A 22,810-nucleotide genomic window follows, 5' to 3' on the forward strand; every position below is an offset into this window, starting at 1 on the left:
ACTTTGTTCTAGATCTGTGAAGTATGCCGTTGGTATTAAGGTGAAGTTATTGGTTCTATTGAAAGGACAATACTGTGCTCACTTGAGGCTTAAAGAAGATGAAAGCTTTACAACCACCTATTAGATCATTTTTGTTTAGGTTTTCTTATAATGGTTAACCTACTTAGAAAAATTATTCTAAAGATTATAATTATGGCCTAGCCGGTGTTGCTCAGAGGCTAGAGCAGGGTTCCTCAAACTTTTTAAACAGGGGGCCAGTTCACTGTCCCTCAGACCATTGGAGGGCCGGACTATAGTTTAAAAAAAAAACTATGAACAAATTCCTATGCGCACTGCGGGCCTGGGACGAGGGCTGCTAAGCAGGACAGTCAGCGGCACTCAGCGGGTCGGATAAATGTCCTCCGCTGGCTGCATGTGGCCCGTGGGCCGTAGTTTGAGGACCCCTGGTCAGAGCGTCGGCCTGCAGACTGAAGGGTCCTGGGTTCAATTCCGGTCAAGGGCATGTACCTTGGTTGCGGGCACATCCCCAGTAGGAGGTGTGCAGGAGGCAGCTGATCGATGTTTCCCTCTCATCGATGTTTCTCACTCTCTATCCCTCTCCCTTCCTCTGTAAAAAATCAATAAAATATGTTTTTAAAAAAAGATAATAATTATGATTCACAGTATAACAAACAATACTTTTGCATTTCTTGTAAAATATTATTTTCAAAGTTAGCAAATTAGAAAAGCAAGCTTTAATTGTGATTTATGTTCTGAGAATTAGGAAGAATATTAACACAAATATTTAAAAGAAAAAAATGCATCACATTTAATGTTTTCATCAAATTATGGTGTTTCTTTTTAAAAATTAAGCCCTCTTGAAAAGAATGTTCACTTTCAATTCTAAACTTACTAGAAATTTTAAATACATACAACGATAGAATCACATGATGAACCCCACCTATCCATCACCTGGGGTCACATTTTTAACATATGGCCAATGTTATTTCATTTTATACCCTCAACTGCTTTTTCCTGCCCACTCTTCCCCATATTGTTTTAAAGTAAATCATGGATATCATCTTATTTTACATGCAAAAGACTCAATATATACAGCTCTGAAATATAAGGTTTTTTTTCAATGATCAAAGTACCACTAAGAAAAAAATTTCTCTGAATATATCTCTTCAATTCTTTTATAGTTGGATTGTTCAAATCAGGGTGTAGAAAAGGTTGGCCCATGCATTTATTGCATTTAGTTTATTCTCTTTACCTTAAATCAGCGGTTTTCAACCTTTTTCATCTCATGGCACACATAAACTAATTACTAAAATTCTGTGGAACACCAAAATATATATTATTTTTGCTGATCTAAAAAAAAATAGGTATAATTTTGATTCTTTCACACTCGATAGCTATTGTGATATTGGCTGTCATTTTTTTATTTGACAATCTAAGAGAGAAGAGGTCAGTGCCCCTGACTAAATAATTAGGTATTGAATGTTTTTAAAATTCTTTCAGTGCACCAGTGTGCCTCTTGAAGCACACCAGCAGAAAATTGCTGCCATAGATGCATATCTCTTTGAACCTGGGGGAACGCCCCTCCGATTTTAATTTTTTTTCTTGCTGTTTACTGATTGAAGAAACTGGGTCAAGTGTCCTCTGGAATTTCCCACATTTGGGGTTTGGCTGGCTGCATCTGCATGGTGGCATTAACATATTCTTCCAGCCCCTGTATTTCCTGTAAACTGTAGTTAGATCCACAGGCTTGATGAGGTCAGGTCCCTTGTTGTTGCTTCTTGTGCAAGAATACTTTGTGGTAGATGGGGTGTATTTCCTGTTGTATCTCATTGGGCAGCACACAATGCCTCTCTTTACTTTCATATTCTCTGTATCTGATAAAAATGATGTTTCTGTTTTATGATCTTTTTTATTAATCTGTATTTTAGACTTGTTTATTTTATATTTATATATTATCAGTAAATACTTTGTAAGCAGAACAAAATTTAAAAGACCCCTTTACATATTCTTTTAAATTTTGCCTCTTTTAGGCAGGTAAGAATATCAAGGTAGTGTTTAGAAATAGTAAAATCTGAGTTAATGTGAGTCAATGTGAGAGTTGATTTTGCATCTTAATTAAGATCTAAGTCATTGCTTTCCTATTTAATTTTTACATGTGAAAAAAGTCATACATTTATATGAAATCCAAGGACTTGTGGAAGGTAAAAAATGAAAAGTATGTGGTGATTTCTTTGTGTGTGAAAAGGTAGGTTAACAGGCAGTTTAAAAAGAGAGAAAAGAAAACAAAGAAGGCATGAGACCTGTTCTTTGAAATCCTCCAGAGGTGTAATAATAATTGAGCTAATATGCATTGGCTTCTCCTAAATTGCCTTGGTAGTTTGGGCCTTGAGTGCCTTAGAAATTAACTTTCTTCCCATGCCTGTTCACTGTTGCTATAGCACTCTTGCTAAAGGCCTATTTGTTTGTGTTTAAGGAACTAGAGCAATTTCTCTCTTACATTCACTTCAGAGCTTGCACTTCGTTTTGTTCTTACAAGAACTCTGTGAAGTACCACCATTATTCTAGCCAAGACTCTTGCTACTAATTTTCCTATTATTTTACCAGGAAATCAACAAAATAAGATTTAGAGCAGTTACTTCCATATACATCATAATTCCCTGAGCTCTTTAAAAAGAATGCAGTTCTCTGGCACCCACCCCAGATCTATCTACATCAGCTTCCTGGGTACTGGGGATACAGGAATCTGTTGTAAAAGACCCCAGCTCTGGAGATTCAAGTTCCCCAAGGGTTTTAGATATGGGCAATGGACTCATGATTTGGAATTGGGAAGACTCTGTATTAGTAGATGGTTACTTGAATTTCATAGTGGTTTATTAAATAACTGGAAGAGACGGTAGAATTGATGATAAACTTTGGAAATATTTAATGTTTTCATCTGTGACTTGTGTGAATGCATCGAAAATGGGAAAAAGACCTTGACCTAGTACCTTATAAAATGGGTTTCAAATCCCAAAAATCTGTGACAGTACTGAGAGGAATGTTTATTAGACAAATGAGGAATAAAATATATAGAACAGAAAACAGACTGCATTTACATCAGAAGAGAAAGCATGACTGGCATGTCATGAAGGACAGAGCCACTATAAGGTACTAAACACAAATCTGTAATTGGTGCCTTTTGAGAAAGCCAACACAGGAGTGTGATGGGAGAAACACACAATGTGCTTCCTTTAATTTAGCAGCCCCCCTGCAGCTCCCATGCGGTGTTCTGCTTCTTATCTTTGCAAAATTCCTAGAACAGATGTTTGTCTTTTTGTGCCCTCTTTCTTACTTTTACTCATTCTTCTACCACAAAGCTACCTCAAAACTGTTATCAACTGCCTCTTAATTATCAGCTCTTAGTCTTTTGTTATGTTTCTGCTTTTACTAATGCTCTCTCAAATTTGATCTTTAAACTCTCTTTTCCCTTGACTGCCAAGACTGCTCACTTGGTTATTCCTCTTCCCCTCTGATTACTTCTTGTGGGCTCCTCTTTCTCTGCCATCTCTCAAGTATTGATTCTGCCCTAGTCTTCTTCATTTCTCAACCACAGACCTTTTTGCCCTTTGGCCAGAGTTGCCTCAGTATATATATCCAGGTTTCACTTCTCCTCTGAACTCCATCCCTTATTTCCGTTTGCTTCCCAGACAGCTTCACCCAGATATTTCATAGATCCCTCTGTCTAAAGCTTAATTCATTATCTTACAAACTCTCCCACCTGCTCTGTTCCTTAGCAAGCCATCATTCATCTAGTCATCAAAGCTAGAAAAACTGTGATTGAATCCATCATCTCTGTACAAGTTGGTTGTTGACCAACAAACCTGTCTCTGATTCCATCTCTGAAGAATCTCTTGAATGTGTCTCTTTCTCTTTAGTTCTACGGCTACCAGTGATCCTCCCCTTCTCCCACTTGGCTTACAGTAGCTTCCACCAGTCTCAACCACTGCGCTGTTGTGGAAATGCAGGCCCCTGTGCGACATATTCTGATTTTTCAAGAGAAGCTGAAAATCTGGATTTTCATGTAAACTTTCTCAATCTTTAAAATGTTTGTAACTGCTCTTAGAACATTTTACACCACCACGTGCACTTCTGTAGGCCACTCGTTGGAGATCTTTGATTTAAATATAAGAATAAGATTATGAGAAAATGATCATGTAAGTGATTTATTTTTCCTTTTGGCATAGGGAAAGCCTTTATATCAGAACATCAAAACAAAACATGAATTTGACTAAATAAAGTGGGGAATACTTTGACAAAACAAAAAATACCCTAAACAAAATTATAAAATATAAATGATAAGATGGGAAGACATGTTTTCAGATAAAAGGTTAATACATTATAAAATCATGCATATGAAACTAGGGGAAGAAAACAAACTTTAAAAAGCTATACAACCTAATAGAAATGAACAAATAGATGTAGAAATACAAATAAACATCTGAAACAGTTTGTCCTTACTTGGAATAAAAAAATGGAAATACATAAGCAGTGAGTTATGGCTGCTAAACTGTTAGGTAGGTAGAGATGGATATTGCTCAATGTTGGTGTGAATATGGGGAACTGGACATGACATTATACTGTTGGTAGGAACATGAATTAGGTTTGTTGTTTTTTTGTATTTTTTTTTTTTTTCTGGAATAGGATGTGGCAGTATTGTATCAGTCAGGGTGGCAAATTAGGACAGGAGAAAACAGATCGAGCATAAGAAAAATCAGAGTTTAAGGAGAACAGTAAAAAAGGCATTGGAGGCAGGAATCAAAATGAAAAAGACTGACAACTTTCCACAATTGGTGAAGGATGTATTATCTGGTTTTAAGAAAGCTCAACAGATCCCAGCAAAATAAAAATTTTTAAAAAGATCTTAAACACGTGTAGTAAACTGCCAGAAGAAAACGGCAGATCATCTTTTTTAAAAAAAACAATCAATTAACAATATGAATGGAAGCCAAAACACTGGAATGATTTCTTCAAGGTGCTGAGAAAAAATAATTGTCAACCTAGAATTCTGTATTCTGTGAAATTGTTTTTTAAGATTGAAGGTGAAATAAAGGCATTTCAGATTATAGAAAGCTGGAAAATTTGCTAGTCACCAAACTTCATTGAAGAGCTTCCAAAGGATGTTCTCCAGGAAGCAGGACATCCTCTCAAAAAAGAGGACTGAGAGACAGGCAGTGGTGAACGAAGAACAAGATAAGCATGTAGATGCAGCTAAACAAAAATGAATACTTTGTAGGATTTATAAAAATCAGATAAAACTAAAATCCTGGAAAGCATTAGCCGATATGTAGTGGGGCCAGGGTTTGTATAATGGAGTTAAAGCATTCTTAGTTCTTGACTTTTTTGCAGGGGGATAAAAATGTAGACTAACTTTTAACTTCTTAGGTTAAATATGAATGTTCAAAGTTATAGTGTAGCCCGGCCAGCTTAGCTCAGTGGTTAAGCATCGACCTATGAACCAGAAGGTTGTGGTTCCATTCTAGTCAGGGCACATGTACGGTTTGTGGGCTCGATCCCCAGTGTGGGGTGTGCAGGAGACAGCTGATCAATGATTCTCATCATTGATGTTTCTGTCTCTCTTTCCCTCTCCCTTCCTTTATGAAATCAATACAAATATACAGAATATATATTTAAAAAGTTATAGTGTAAGCACTGCAAGAATAGGAAGAGATGATAAAAATTTCAGAGTAGAAGAGGGAAATGAAATGAAGGAAGGAAAAACAAATAAACCAACCCAAATGATGGCAATAAAAGATCTAAAAAAGAAAACACAGAAAATGAAACAACAAAATAATTACTAGATATTAACCCAGATTTATTGATAATCAGACAAATATTGTAAGACTAGATTGTTAAAAAAAAATTTTCATGTGCTATTTAAAAATCTCTTTTTACATGCTAAAATGTAAAACCTAAGAAAGGTCAAACGTGAAAGGAAGAAAAAGGGTTTATCAGATAAGTACTACTGAAAAGAAAGCTGGAGCAGATACATTAGCATCAAATAAAAAACCGTAAGGGACCCTGTTTGCGGGAAGCATCCGGGAGGCGGCCCACATGATAGCCACCGAGGGCGGGTTCGGTCCTCCATGGGTTGACCCCACCATGGCCACCAGGGCATCCTTGCGGGGTCCCCCGGGCAGCCCCTTCCGGGGAACGGCTTGCCGCATAGCATCCCCTTCCAGGTCCCGCCATCCACAGCCCTGGGCAGAGCCCAGCAGGATTCAATGGTCGTGGAAAAAGTGCAATAAAATGTGAGATGTGTGCCCTGCAAAACAAACAAACAAAAAAAAACGTAAGGGAGAGAACATTACTAAAGATAAAGAAGACCACTGAATATTGATTAAAGGTTCAATTCATTGAAGATATAACAATTCTAAACCTATATACAAGTAATACAATTTCTAAAAATATCATGCAAAATGGATAAAACTAAAGAGAAATTGATAAATCTACCATTATAAAGAGAGATTTCAACCCATTCTCATTAATTGATCAAGCAGATAAAAAAGATGTAGAAGGTTTGATCAAAATAAATAATAAGCTTGAACTAATGAACATATTTTGAACACTGAACTCAACCAGAGAATGCCCATTTTTATCAAACATACAGAGAACTTTTATGAAACTAGCCCACATTAGATTGTTAATTTAAGCAAGCTTCAAAAAAAATTAAAGAATATGACCATACAGACAGATCACATTCTCTCACCACAGTAAAATTAACTTAGAAATTAATACTAAAGAGGTACTTTTGGAAATTAAAAAGCATATTTGTATACAATATATGGAAATCTTAATTGAAACCAGAAAATATTTAAAACGGAATGATAATTGCAAGACTACTTTCCAAAACTTGCAGGGCATACCTACATGGGGCATTTTGTAACCTTAAAATGCTTATATTATAAAAGAAGAAGGGCTTAAAATGAATGAATTAAAAATCTAGCTTAAGAAGTTAGATAAAGAACAAATGAATAAACTCAAGGAAAATAAAAGGATGTAAATAAATTAGTTATACAGAAAATATATAATAAAAAGGATTCTTTTATTTAGCCAAAATGTCATTCTTTGAAATAAATTTTCAAGTAGAAAACAGATCAAGATCAAGGGGGAAGAGGAGGAGGTGAAGAGAATTATTAGAAATTGAAATACTAACAGTAAAACAGATGTAATGGAAATTAAAACACCAATAAAACCTAATAAAAACACTTTATGCTAATAAATTTGAAACCTTAGGTGCAAAGGAAAAATTCATAGAAAAGTATAAACAAAATTGAGTTAAGAATAAATAGAACACCTGAATAGAGCCTGTTAAAGAACTTGGACCACTATTTAAGAAAGTATCAGGTCCAGATAGTTTACTAGGTAAATTCTCCCAAATTTAAAAACTAGATAATTCCAGTTTTATACACTTGAATAAGAGTTAACACCTCCAACTCATTTTATGAGTTGATATAGCTTGACACTAAAACAAGATAAGGGCAATAAAAGAGGAAAATTACTAGTCAATCTCATTCAAACATAGAAGCAGAAATTCTAAACTAAATATTAGCAAACCAAATTTGGCAATGTAGAAAAAAGAATATGACATCATGCAAATTTGATTCAGCATTAGAAAGCTTAGTAGTAGTATTTATAATTTTAATAAATTAAAGGACAGCAATAACAGTTTCACTAGATGCAGAAAAAGCAGCCACCATCCTATCTAATAAAAGGGTAATATGCAAATTAACTGTCACTCCATCACAAAGATGGCGGCGCCCAGCCCTCTCAGCCCCGCCGGAGTCTCCCAGTCCCAGGTGGGTGGCCACTGAGAGCGGGCAGCGTGAGCGGCCTGGTGGAATGCTTGCTTTGTCGTCGTGCCTGGCTCGGGCCAGCCCCCCAGAGCTGGAGCGGACACGGACAGGGATAGGAGGCCAGCCCGCAGCCTTCGCGGCTGAACGCCGGCCCGCAGAGGAGACCGCGGGCCCATCTCCCACAGAAGCAGCACAGGTCCCTCCCACCTCCTGCAGAAGCCACACGGCTCCTGTGGAAGCAGTGCGGCTCCCAGCGGCGTGCTGCGGTTCCCGCCGGCTCCCGTGGAAGTGGGGGCGGCCTACTGAACATGATATCACACGATGGGCTACTAGTCTATAATAAAAGCATAATATACAAATCAACCGAATGGCTGAACAACGGAACGGCTGTCTGAATGACCTTCCAGATGAAGCCAGAGCTGCGAGGGCTGAGGGAGCAGCGGGGTAGCTGCAAGGGCTGAGGCAGCCAGGGCTGTGAGGGCCTACCCTTGCACGAATTTCAGGCATCGGGCATCTAGTTTATAATAAAAATCCTTAGAAAAATTAGAACTGAGTCTACAAAAAAACCTACAGCAAATGTTGTTCTAAGTGCTGAAACATTAAAAGTGTTTCTTTTATAATCCAGAGCACCACAAAGACAATACTCAACACTTACTGGAGGTTCAGCTCAAACGGGAAAAAAACACAGGTGAAAAAAATGGAAATGAAGAAAAGAGGTATTTGGGGTGCAATTGATTATATATGTAGAAAAGTCTTAAAAATATATATAGACTAAATAGTGTTTTTAATAGGTTTTCCAGCTGCAAGTTAACTACAGAAGTCAATTGCAACAACAGACAATTGGAAAATGTAATTTTTAGGAGCTAACATACAATGGCAACAAGAAAAACTAGGAAGTAAACCTCATAATAAACTTAATAAAATATGCAAGGGCTTTATATAGAAACTTTTTTTAAAAGACATTTTAAAAGTTCATAAAAATAATTGGAAGATTTACTATATTAAATGTCTCATTATCATAAAGATGTTTGTTTTCTCTAAATTTATCTATAGATCCATTGCTTTTCTAATCAAACTTCCAATAGGGTTTTCCCTTGCAACTTGACAAGCTAATACCAAAAGCTATGTTAAAGCATAAAGGACAAAGCATAATTCCAAGTACTGATGAAGATGAGAAACAGTGCTGGGGATTACAAGAGAAGCTCACACATTTATACAATTTGATATTAAGATTCATTATCAGTAAAGCTCAGGTCATTAACACAGTATGTGCTGACTGATAAGTCTGGAATAAAATAACTTTGAGAGGCCTATATGTGACAGAACTGACATTGCAGATTCCGGGGACCTTCTATGAATATTCAATTGGTTATTCATTTGGGAAAGAATAAAAGTAGATTCTGAACTGATTCTGTACATAAAGTCAATGCTCATAACATTGGGGCTTTTTAAAAATTAGGTTATAAAGCAGCATTATGTGACTCCATTTTTTGTAAAAAGAAATAATAATATGTGTGATTATATATCTTGAGCAAAGATCTGGAGGATATCAAAAGTTCAGGTGGCAAAGTGACCATCTCCAGGTGGTCGGATTGTTGATGATTTAACTTTCTCTTTATACCTTTTTGTTTCTGTCTGTTTGTTTTAGTACATTTATTTTAATTAGAAAAAACATTTTTTATTTTGAATTTCTTTTCATAACTATTTTTACTTGTTTGTTTTTCTAAATGAATTTTAAAATTAGTTTTTGGCAACTTCCAGACTACCTCCTCCTTTCACACAAAAATAATCCCATTTCATTGTGATTTTGATTGGAATTATCTGGCACATAATAGTCACCTGGTACATGTTTGTTAAATAAATGTGGGAACAATTCACATCTTTGTAACAGTTTGCCATTGTAACCAAGAACATGGTATGTTACTTAATCTTTCAAGTCCTATTATTATTAATATAAGTTTTCCGATTTATAAAAAATATAGATCCCACACATATATACAATTAATGTTTTCTAAAATCTACACCAATAAAAGAAAAACATGCAAATTGACCGTCCCTCTGCTATACCCACCAGCCAATCAGGAGTGAGTATGCAAATTAACCCAACAAAGATGGCAGCGGCCACGGAGCTGGAGCGAGCAGGAGGCTTGGGTTGCCCCCGGCAACAGAGGAAGCCAAGCTTCCAGCCTGCCCTGGCCTCCACTCAAGGAGGGGCTGGAGAGAAAAAAAAAAAGAGGGGCTGGGAGCCTGGGTCACCGGGGGGCATGGCCAGCCTGAAAACTGCCCTCAGCCCCTTACCCAGGCTCGCCAGGCACCCCAGCGGGGACCCCCCTAACCTGAAGGGGGTGTGGCCAGCCTGCAAACAACCCTCAGCCCCTCACCCAGGCTGGCCACGCCCCCCCCAGCAGGGACCCTCACCCCTTGGGGGCGTGGCTGGCCTGCAAACAACTATAGGCCCCTCGCCCAGGCTACCCCACACCCCAAGGGAACCCCCACCCTGATCCAGGACACCCTTTAGGGCAAACCAGCCGGCCCCCACCCGTGCACCAGGCCTCTATCTGTACTAATAAAAGGGTAATATGCTAATTAGACTGGGAGACCTTCCAGGAAACCTTCCAGATGTTCTTCTGGACAAAGCCATGGTGGCAGGGCCGAGGTAGAGGCAGTTAGAGGCCAAGAGGGGAGGGCAGTTGTGAGTGATCAGGCTAGGATGGGATGGCAGTTGTGGGTGATCAGGTCAGTGGGTGGGGCCATTGGGGGTGATCAGGTCAGCAGAGGGGGGGGGCAGTTTGGAGTGAGCAGGCCAGCAGGGGGGCAGTTGGGGGCGAGCAGGCCAGTGAGGAGGGAAGGTGGGGGCAAGCACACTGGCATGGGGGGCAGTTGGGGGTGATCAGGCTGGCAGTGGGGGGCATTTGGGGGCGAGCAGGCCGGTGGCGGGGGGCAGTTGGGGGCGAGCAGGCCGGTGGCGGGGAGCAGTTGGGAGCGAGCAGGCCGGCAGGCAGAGTGGTTAGGGGCAATCAGGCAGGCAGGCAGGTGAGCAGTTAGGAGCCAGCAGTCCCAGATTGCAAGAGGGATGTCCAACTGCCGGTTTAGGCCCGTTCCCTGTAAACCAGCAGTAGGACATCCTTCTAGGGGTCCCAGATTGGAGAGGGTGCAGGCCGGGCTGAGGGACACCCCCCCCCCCATGCATGAATTTCATGCACCGGACCACTAGTAGTATATAATCTTTCCATATCCCTCAGTCAAACCCTTAACTGTGTATCTTTATTGTCAGGTTTTAGAAGTGATTAAATGTAGATTTATGCATAAAAGAAACAGATTTACATGTTCTTTGTAGTAAGGTTAAGGACCTGGGTTTACATGATTAGATTGAAACTGATTACCCATCTTCCAGCATTTGGTAGTGGCCAATTTTCCTTTAGCTCTGCCTAGGACAAAACACAAAAAAATGAACTTCAAGTATACTGAGAGAAATTTAGGTTAGAGATTGCAAACTGGCAGTGCAAAGCTAAAGCAGCCCTCAGAAATATTTTATTTGGACTGCACAGTATATTTTTAAAATTTGAATTCATTGCTAATTTAAAATCTGGGAGGTTTCACTTAAAAATTTAGATTTGCAACTTTTCTGGAAAGGCCCCAAATCTGGTACCCTAGGCCCTAGTTTTCAATCAGCTAATGGCTGGAGTTCAGGAAGCACCACCTTCTTTAAACCAGGTGTGTGCTTTCTCCAGTTTTTTCTAGTCAGAACACAGCCTTTTCCTGTTACCCCTGAAGCATTTAAGTTTGCACCTCAATTCAGATGGTAAAGGAAAAACTGAGTTGCACATGGGTAGGTATTGCATCTTCTCATTTGACATTTTAGTGTTGCTTTTAAAAAGGTGGTTGACAGAGGAAGAGTGTGGGGGGAAGTAGAAGAGGGTAAAGGGGTCAAATACATGGTAATGGAAGAAGACTTGGCTTTGGGTGGGGAACACAATGCAATATTCAGATGATGTGTCATAGAATTGTACACTGGAAACTTATATAATCTTATTAACCATCATCACCCCCAATGAATTTAATAACATTAAAAACTAGAGGCTCAGTGCACAAAATATGTGCATTTGGGGCAGGGTCCCTCAGCCTGGTCTGCACCTTCTCACAGTCTGGGAGCCCTCGGGGGATGTCTGACTGCCGGCTTAGGCCTGCTCCCCTAAGCCGTCAGTCGGACATCCTTAGCACTGCCGTGGAGGCGGAGAGGCTCCCGCCACTGCAGCTGCACTCACCAGCCATGAGCCCAGCTTTTGGCTTGGCTGAGCAGCGCTCCCTCTGTGGGAGCGCACTGACCACACTCCTGAGTTAAGTGTCTTCCTCCTGGTGGTCAGTGTGCGTCATAGCGACCAGTTGTTCCACCATTTGGTCAATTTGCACACTAGCCTTTTATTATATAGGATATGCATGCTTTCAGTATGGTCCTGGCTCACAAGTGGGAAGTGGACTAGTTGATTTCTCAAAGATCTTTCTTGTGCTGTGATTCCATGATCCTGTTAGAATAGTCAGTGTTTCCTAAAGTCTTTCTCACTGCACACGGTTAGAGAATCTCAGAGTTGGAATGAACCTCTGCAAGACAGGGAGGCCACCGGGGGTTTCACCCGATGTTCCTCATCTTAGGCACAGGAAGTTTGAAAGCTGTTGCAGAGGAGCCTGCTTGAACAGCCAGCAGTTAAAAAAACCAGCTACCTCATGTACAAGGTTTAATTAAAAATCTGTTCCTTTTATGCATAGTTATTTAAAGATGAGTGAAGGGTTTTGGAGAGAATTTTGAATTTTATAATTACACAGTATTATATTATGCCCATCATGATGCATGGTCTGGCAGGGTTATGATAGTGGGAACCATCATTTTGAATATCAGTTCATCTTTGCTTGCTTATGATCTAAGCATGGTTTTTATATTTAATGTTAAGGGCATATTTTTATAAACAAAAAAGTATGAAAGTGATATGGCAAAGAAATCTGAAGTGACAATTTCTGAATTTGTTTTATTTTAATTTTTGTCTTCCCTGAGAAGCTTTCCCATTCTGTGTTATCACTCTGTGATGGATCCTATAGATAATAAGATTAATAGCACATGTGGTCAGTGGTATTACATACCAAGTCAGTGAGGTGAAAGGCAGAAAATGTGTTTTTCTAAGTAAATTTGGCTTCAAGTAATTATTTTGTTTACAGGTTGTTGTTTTTCATGGAGCTAACCAGTTTGCCCCATTTGTTTTGGCATCAAATAGACATAGCTTTATTGTGAATCAGAGTCCAGTACTGTCCTTATTTAAGGACATGAAATGCCCTCTCAAGGGAGCCTTTTTGGAATCTTTGACTGTTTTGGGTAATAAGTGAAATTTTTAGGCCAGGACCAAATAGACCACTTAGCTACCCAAATTGTTTCCCAATTGTGGCCTTATACTGGGATCCTGTGTGTGTATTCTTAAACTTAGGACAGGACTCTTATTTTTTGGTTCCCCACAAACAACCCCCCTTCAACCCCACCATCACCAGCAATGGTGAAGGTCATACTTGGGCCTATATATGTTTCAAAGGGCCCCATCAAGGCTTTTTCAAGAGTTCTGCATCACACTTAGCATTCTTTACTTTCTAAACTTCCCATTTCTTTACCCTTGGCCTCCTGATAAAGACAGGTATAACTCTGCTAGTGGACACAGTTTCAAAACTACTGAGTTATAACTTCATTCTTTCTGACCAAAATAGCTTTAAAACACTCATATTCTCCATCTTTTAAATATTTTGTATGTTCCTGGTAAATATCCGCTTCTTCCATCCTACCTTCTTATTAAATCTCACACACCTCTTCAGATAGAGAATGAAAACTGACTCATGACCTCAGACTGGACAGAGTCACAAGTCTGAACTGGCTGGCATGCAGTACTGAGCTGCTTCCAGGTCAGCACCCAATCATCTGATTGTCACCAAGTAGCCTTTCTTAAAACAAGTATGAGACCACTACCCAACCTGCTTAGGTAAAGCTTACCTTTGCTAAAAATTTAAGTATCTGTAAACTTAAGATCTGATTCTGTGTTCCACACTGAATTATAACTATAGCTTCAGTCTAAACCTGCCAGTTTCCTGCAGCAGTTAAAGAAGTAAGTCTTCGAAATTAATAAATGGCTGGCCTTCAAAAAGAGCAGGCAGGTTGAAAATTTGTATTTAGGCAACTGAAATTAAAAATATATATTCTAATCCTGAATTGGGGTGGGGAGGGGTCATTTAGCATCTTGAAAATGTCAGTTATGAAAAAAAGAAAAGAGAAAAAATAAACAGGGAGAGGGAAGTTATTCTACATTACAGGAGGTGTAAAACACATAACCAAATGCACTGCATGGTCTTTTGTTTGACCTTAGTTCAGGAGAAAAATCAGCAATATATATTTTGGGGATAGTTTGAGAAATTTGAATATGGATTAGTTATTTGATTGAGCAATAATGTCATGCTCAGTTGTGATTACAGTATTTTGATGATGTAGGAAAATGTCCTTCCTGTTTGGAAGTCTATGCTTCCATATTTAGGAGTATGGTGTCATGATGTCTATCTTGAAGTGGCTTATCAAATATGTTTATGAAATATAACAAAATATCCATTATTGGGTTTATATGGTGAATTTTAGAGTGTTTCTTGGCACTATTTTTCTACTTTTCTGGATGTTTGAAAGTTTTCATTATTGTGAATGATGATACTGGTGACGCAGTCACCTTAGGGAGAGAAGTGTTGTGGGATACAGTGCGTCTTCTTGAGCCTGCCTTGTGGCTGGGAAAATCGCCACGTAGTGGTGGGTGGAGCCCACTGTGAAGTGGTGCTCACCTGCCAGGCCACGTGGAGGCATTTTCCCAGGCTCCCTGCGAATGGCCTCATTACAGCCATGGGAGAGGGCTTTCCACCATACCACAACCCCCTGCGCAGCCGTGGGGAGGCTCAGGTCTCCTTGGCCGTAAATCCCCTGGAAAACAAGTGAGGCTGGATAGTTTTACAGCAAAATCACCATGTTGGACATTTGCTCTCAGTGTCTTGGGATTATGAAATATAACAAACTCCCAAAATGACCACTCCCTTAAAATGTACTGCTCATTGGAACACGGTATGACTTAAAACTAATCTACTGCCTTGCTAAGCCAGGATGGAATTCGTTCAACTCATACTTGACTTCTTTTGCTATTATTGTTTTTACCTTTCTATTTGTAGGCTCTGAGTTTTTCATAAAGCCATTTTGGAGTCATTTATTTTAGAACTAGAGGCCTGGTGAATGAAATTTGTGCACGGGGGTGTGTTTCCCTCAGCCCAGCCTGCACCCTCTCCAATCTGGGACCCCTCGAGTGATGTCCAACTGCCCATTTAGGCCCGATCCACTGGGATCAGGCCTAAACGGGCAGTTGAACATCCCTCTCACAATCCAGGACTGCTGGCTCCCAACTGCTCACTGCCTGCCTTCCTGATTGCCCCTAACTGCTTCTGCCTGCCAGCCTGATCACCCCTAACCACTCCCCTGCCAGCTTGATTGATGCCTAACTGCTTCCCTGCCAACCTGATTGCCCCTAACTGCCCTCCCCTGCAGGCCTGGTCACCCCTAACTGCCCTCCCCTGCAAGCTTGATTGCCCCCAACTGCCCTCCCTTGCAGGCCTGGTCCCTCCCAACTGCCCTCCCCTGCTGGCCTGATCACCCACAATTGCCCTCCCTTGCAGACCTGGTCCCTCCCAACTGCCTTCCCCTGCTGGCCATCTTGTGGCAGCCATCTGTGTCCACATGGGGGCAGCCATCTTGTATGTTGGAGTGATGGTCAATTTGCATATTACTCTTTTATTAGATAGGATAGAGGCCTGGTGCACGGTTGGGGGCCAGCTGGTTTGCCCTGAAGGGTGTCCCGGATCAGGGTGGGGGTTCCCTTGGGGCATGGGGTGGCCTGGGCGAGGGGCCTGTGGTGGTTTGCAGGCCAGCCACGCCCCCCGGCGACTCAAGCGGAGGCCCTGGTATCTGGGATTTATTTATCTTCTATCATTGAAACTTTGTAGCCTTGAGCGGAGGCCAAGGCATGCCAGGAAGCTTGGCTTCCTCCATCGCCAGGGGCAACCCAAGCCTCCTGCTCTCTCCAGCTCCGTGGCTGCCGCCATTTTTGTTGGGATTTATTTACCTTCTATAATTGAAACTTTGTAGACTTGAGTGGAGTCCAGGGCCGGCCAGGGTGTGCGGGGAGACTTGGCTTCCTCCATTACCGGGGAAACTCAAGCATTCTGCTCACTCCGTGGCCGCAGCCATCTTGGTTGGGTTAATTTGCATACTTGCTCCTTATTGGCTGCTGGGCGTGGCTTGTAGCTGAAGCGAAGGTATGGTCAATTTGCATATTACTCTTTTATTAGATAGGATATGAAATAAAATATCGGCAGAACTCCGATTTGTCCTTATATATGAACCACCCTTTCTTCCTTTCATGCATATTACTGACTCCCCCTCCTCTCTTTTTTTTCTTGGAGATTAATGTTCTTTGGTGAATAACCAAGTGAGCCAGAAGAAAGTTAATGTGGGCCCTAGTCAGTTTGGCTCAATGGATAGAGCATCAGCCTGTAGACCAAAGGTTCTCAGGTTTGATTCCTGTCAAGGGCATGTACCTTGGTTACAGGCTCCTCCTTGGCCCTGGTCAGGGCTCTTGGAGGAGGCAGCCAATCGATGTGTTTCTCTCACATAGATGTTTCTCTCTTTCACTCTCTTTAAAAAATTAATGGGAAAATATCCTCGGGTGAGGATTAACAACAACAAAAGGATACTGCCAATAAAATTTTCATTTATTAAAAGAAAAAAAAAGGAAGTTAATGTGGTAACAGGTTATTTTGGGCTTCTTGGTGGGTTGGGAGGTTGTAGAAAGGTAGAGAGAAGCAGCTCTTTACAAATCACGGAATGCAGGAGGCATAGGGACTTTGGGGGATGCTTAGAGGCAGTAGAGGATGGACTCTTGCTTGTACTCAACGTCTTGTGACATTAGCAGTGCAGGAATATAAATTATTTTTAGAAATACATAGACTTGAAGATTCCTGGTGGAAAGATGCTTCCACAACAAAGCTGTCCTTCCTCTAACCCCAATCTCTTCTGTGTCTAAAGGCAGTCTTTTCAGATTTAGGAGGACCACAATAACTAGCAAGAAAACAGGTGTACTTAAATATGATTTACAAGTGCCTCAAAATCTTGGAATACCATTATCAAGGTGTTTTCAAATGAAAAGTCTATCATTTTTTATTTTCATTTTGCTTTTCCTACTCCCCCCCCCACCCCCTCATCCCCCACCCCTCTACCCGCCCCCCCCCCCCCATCACCACCAGCCTCACAATCTCCTACTAACAGGAGATCTATGCCTTTAGAACACCAGTGTAGCAAGCTGGGAGCTGGTGCCCCTAGAAGGAAAGCAAAGGGCCTCCTGTATTCTTTGCCAAGTTGCTATTTAGCTTTAAAAAAATAGTGGAACTTTGCTTCAGCCCTGGGTAATTACAAAATCTCAGTGGCCTACTGAACACTGCGCTGTAGCTTTCATTAAAGAGCAAAGATAAGATTATCGACAATATCACTGCCTGTTATCTATGGATAAATGAAGTACATCTCCCTAAAGATTCCATTTCAGTCTATTTCATCAGCAGTGATTTATCTTTGTTTTTATATCAAAACGAGAGGCCCGGTGCATAAATTCGTGCACAGGGCAAGGGTGGGGGAGACCGTGAGAGGTTGACTAGCCGGGGCAGGGACCACGGGAGGTTGGCCGCTGGGCCGGCCCTGAGGAAGGAGCCGGCCCTCAGCCCCCGTGGGAAAGGGGCCGCATCCGCTGACACCCACCCCCAGTTCCCCATTGAGAGGAGGTGACACCAGGTGGGCATGGAAGGAATGGACGCTGATGCTGCCCTCAGTGCCCCACCACTACGTGTTTCTCCGCCACCCCGCTCACCACCGCACCACCACCGCGGCGGGTTGGCGGCCCCCAGGCAAGGGAGAGGACGGAGTGAGACAAACCCTTGTGTCGAGGGCTGACTTTCAGTAGATCACAGGGAGGGAGCTGCTTTACTACGTACAAAACCCTGACTCAAAAGCCAGTAGTCTACTAATGGTTTAGCACCAGGGGCCAATGGGGGCTGGCCAGCTGCGGGGAGGGGCCACAGGAGGTTGACTGTGGGAGCACACTGACCACCAGGGGGAAGCTCCTGTGTTGCGTGTCTGCCCCCCGGTGGTCAGTGTGTGTCATAGCAACTGGCCAACCGGTCGTCCCGTTCGGTTATAACAGTTGCTTGGGCTTTTATATATATAGATTTGTTTATCATAAGAACTGGCACAAGGACCTATTGCAGTGCTTCTCAACCTTTCTAATGCCACGACCCTTTAATACAGTTCCTTATGTTGTGGTGACCCCAACCATAAAATTATTTTTGTTGCTACGTCATAACTGTAATTTGGCTACTGTTATGAATCGTAACGTAAACATCTGTGTTTTCCGATGGTCTTAGGTGACCCTGCTAGCGGTTCTCAACCTGTGGGTCATGACCCCAGTTGAGAACCGCTGCTGTAGAGCCTAAGACCATCGGAAAACACAGATATTTACATTACAATTCATTAACAGTAGCAAAATTACAGTTATGAAGTAGCAACAAAATAATTTTATGTTTGGGGGTCACCACAACATGGGGAACTGTATTAAAGGGTCGCGGCATTAGAAAGGTTGAGAACCACCTATTGTGTTTAATCTCTCTTGAAGTTTCTCTTTAAACAGTAAACTTTCCTATGGCCATGGGAATTTGGAATAAGCAAGTGCAAAAATTCTTTTACATGTTAAACTTGCCATTTCTTTTGTAGGGGCCACTAGGCAGGGTTTTCGATGGAACCCAAACCAAGAAGCCAGTTTAGGAATGATTCCTTTTAACATGATCCTATCCTGAGGAAGGGGAGTATAGGGAAAAAGGTTTTCATAAATTCAGTTCTGCTAGTAATTACAGTAATAAATCACTTAGTTAGAATTTGCCTTATACTGCTTTATTGTTCTATAGGGGAAGGTGTCATGTTGGAACTTTATTGTTCAGCTGACCAAGTAAGATTTAGTTATCACTCAAAAGGTATCTCCAGATACCAGGCTTCCTGAACTCACAGCTGTAGCTTTTATAGTCACCTTTAAATTTAGCCTCTTCCTAATAATAATATTTATTGCTAGAGATTTTGTACAGGGAATATTTTTGAAATTCAAACATGTCATCTAAATCTTAATCACTGAGAATTATAAGCATTAAGTATAACCTGCCAACAAAGGCAGAATGACTTAGGTATTGCTTTTTAAAAATATATGTATATATATACTTCAACAGGTTACATTTATTTATTTATTTATTCATTTATTTATTTATTTTTAATTCTTTATTGTTTAAAGTATTACATATGTCTCCTTTTCCCCCCATTAACTTTTCCCCTGCCACTGCCACCCCCAAGCACATGCCCTCACCCCCCTAGTGTCTGTGTCCATTGGTTATGCTTATATGCATGCATAAAGTCCTTTGGTTGATCTCTTACCCTCCTTCTCCCTCCCCTGCCTCCCCTCTGAGATTTGACCGTCCGTTCAATGCATCTATGTCTCTGGATCTATTTTTGTGCATCAGTTTATATTGTTCATTATATTCCACATATGAGTGAGATCATGTGGTATTTATCTTTCTCTGACTGGCTTATTTCACTTAGCATAACGCTCTCCATGTCCATCTATGCTGTTGCGAATGGTAAGAGTTCTTTTTTACAGCAGCATAGTATTCCATTGTGTAGATGTACCAGTTTTTTAATCCACTCATCTGCTAATGGGCACTTAGGCTGTTTCCAAATCTTAGCTATTGTAAATTGTGCTGCTGTGAACATAGGGGTGCATGGTATTATTTTTTTTTATTCAATCCTTTGAAAGATTCACATGATAGATCGTTATTATTATTATTTTTCATTGATTTTTAGAGAGAGTGGAAGTGGGGGAGAGAGAGAGAGAGAGAGAGAGAGAGAGAGAGAGAGAGAGAGAGAGAGAGAGAGAGAGAGACTCTGACATGGAGAGAGAAATATCAACCAGCCACCTCCCCTATGCGCCCTGACTGGGGATTGAAGCTGCAACCTGGGTATGTGCCCTGACCGGAAATCAAACCAGCAGCCTTCTGGTGTACAGGACAACACTCCAACCAACTGAGCTACCTGGCCAGGACTAGATCACTATGTTTTAAATCACTTCAAAGTTTTCTGTGTGTGTGTGTGAATCCCAAATTGTAAAGGACTTGTCTCCTGCAATATCCCTCCCCTCAATAGTAGGACAAATAAACAGATGTGGTGGTCACTTCCACTTTCTCAGTGACCTGAGGAATGAAGTATTTGTTTAGAAGCACTCAGAATAATGCCAGCGGTTTGCATATTTTGGCAGGTTAAGCAGAGGAAACACGTGATCAAAATGCAATCTGTTTGAAGTGTGTTAGGAAAAAATTAATCTCAGTTAATTTGGAGATTATCCTATCATAGATGTCACTATTATTTTGTAATCCCTGTGACTAAAGCAATTGTGCTGTCAGAACCATACTTATGTAGACAGAACATCAAGTCTGTGGTCACTTGTTCTGGATCTTTCTTCAGGAGTGCTAGAAGGCTACCAAATGTAAAAGTGGAAACTTCTTTGTGTTCTTTATTATATACAAGTTATTTCAACACATTTAGAGTCATGGACTTTGGAGAAGCTGATGGTCTTTGAGACTACCTCTTACAACTCCTGGCTTCTCCAATTTTGTGGATAAAATGCTATCTCTGAGGTTGTTTTAGATTCTAAAATTTAGAACTTGAGGCCCCTTACCCCTCTTTGGCAGGCCTTTCATTTTTGGTTCTTCCACCAAGTATTCCACATGTGAATGGGAACATTTTTATTTAATCTCAGTGAAGTCATCGAACAGAGTAGTTTATAACTGGATGGGGCTGGCAGGGGAGGGAGGAATGGAGAGAGGAGGGGAGGGGAGGGGAGGGGAGGGAGGACTCTGCTTGTATTTTCTGTGTATGCATCATCTGAAATTCTGTTGCCACCCTATAAGATGAATGGCAATATATCCATCTTCATAGATGGGATGAACTCCTTTGGACCAGGCTTCTTTCACTTAGCATTATGCTTGTGAGATTTATTTCTGATATGACCTGTATTTGTAGCTCATTCATTTTTAGGGACAGTGTAGTATTTCACTGTGTGGCTATACCCCCCCCTCCTTTTTTACTAAAAACTTCTATTGATGGATATTCATATTGGTTCCAGATTGAGACTATTATAAAAAGTGTTATTATGAACACCTGTATATTCATGCTTAAGTTCTGCTGAAGATATTCAAGCAGATTTTGAAAGTGGCTGTACCAATTTGTACTTCTTTCAACAGGGTATGTGAAATCTAGTTTGTCCATATTCTTGCCTGTACTTGATGCTCTTAGTCTTTTTCATTTAGGTCATTCTGATGAATTAAAGAATTTCCTTTTTTTTAGCTCACATTTTTTTTTATCTCATTCTACTAGTATATAAATGCTTTGCTGTACTTGATTTAGAATAACTTATTACAGCCAAATATACACATTTTCAAATAGGTATTAAATGATTCTTTTTGTGAGCTCATAAATAATGAGTTTCAGAAGGTGGCCAAGATCTATGTACTAACTCAGCCTGAATTAATGATCCCATGTGAAGGGTCTGGTTTTTAGGCCTCTGTGTCAGACCTCCTTGTTTATTCCATTTTACAGATAAAGTGACTGAGCCACTTCAGTGACTAGGGACCATCCCAGGTGCTATGGCCAGGCCTCCTAGAAGAGCCAAGATTGTAATGTTCACTCCTTTCTCTCAAGTGAGGTCCTTTATTGATTCTTGTACTCTTTCATTTGCTAAATAATCATTGAATACATACTGGATGGCAGGTACTGGACTTGGCCCAGGGGACTCAGTGCAAACAAGCTTCTAACCTAATGATGTCTTCTTTCACTTTACAGGTTATGGCTTTCAAATCACAGCCTATTTCCTCAAGAGAGGGATACGCCTTCGCTGCTTTGGGGGTTCACAGAGTCCTGGTAAGAAACTGATTTCTTGGGTTGTCAGACATTTTGCACAGTTAGCTTGCCCTTGAGAGGGGAGAAAATTAAGGAATGAAGATCCCTACCTGCTTTGTTGTCTTTATGAAATTGAACACTAAGTAAGAGTATTTCCAAAATTTGTGATTATTTCTGTTTCCATTTCGCTGTTTATTGCCTGCCTGAGAACAGTGAGCTGGGCCACACTACACTGTGTTTTCCTTCTGCATCTCAGCACTTTCATTGAGCTTCCAGAGTGACTCACAGGCAGTCAAGCTATGAATCACTTCATCATTGTCTGTGCACACCGAGGCCCTGGGATATGTAGCAAGTGTGTGCACGAGAAAATGCTTTCCCAGCCTTTCCTAGGTGTATGACCAGGCCAGCTTCCCCCTCATTTTCCCCAAGTCAAGATGTCCACTGAGGAAATGATGTCAAACTCGTCTAGCCAACAACAATAAAGTCAGATGCTAACGACCATTCTCCAAATTGATCTGAGCATTGGAAAGAAAATCTAGTTCAACTTCCATGCATGATTTTAGTATATAAGCTATGAAACAGGAACTTTAAAAATTAACTGTAAGGAGGTTTGCTCTTGGAATCTTCACAATTATCTGTAATTTCTCAACTTTAAGTGTCACTTGACTATATTACTCTCTTAATGGGGTTGTCCATGTTACTCAATTCTCTTAGTAAAATATGCCAGTTAACCTGTATCTGTTAAATGCAGCCTAGCTACCCTTCCTGGTGGGGATGGCTGTTGCCTAAATCTTTACTTTATGTAAATATTAAAGTAATGAAAATCTCAAATATAACCTAATTAGAGTAAAGGGATACAGTAATTGCTTTCTATTTGCACAACACCCGGCAC

At 40.8% G+C, this 22,810-nt stretch overlaps 1 protein-coding gene across 2 annotated transcripts in view; it reads left to right on the top strand.

Annotated features, from left to right (window-relative positions):
• Positions 1-22,810, top strand: part of SLX4IP (SLX4 interacting protein) — a 201,980-nt gene that overhangs the window by 155,192 nt on the left and 23,978 nt on the right. For both annotated transcript variants that reach the window (XM_080684024.1, XM_080684025.1), the window contains one exon: positions 21,862-21,939. In XM_080684024.1, the coding sequence (XP_080540150.1) occupies positions 21,862-21,939 (78 nt within the window). The remainder of the gene's footprint in view (positions 1-21,861; positions 21,940-22,810) is intronic.

Source organism: Plecotus auritus, assembly GCF_963455305.1.
Source record: "Plecotus auritus genome assembly, chromosome: 8".
In the NCBI taxonomy this organism is placed as follows: Eukaryota; Metazoa; Chordata; class Mammalia; order Chiroptera; family Vespertilionidae; genus Plecotus; species Plecotus auritus.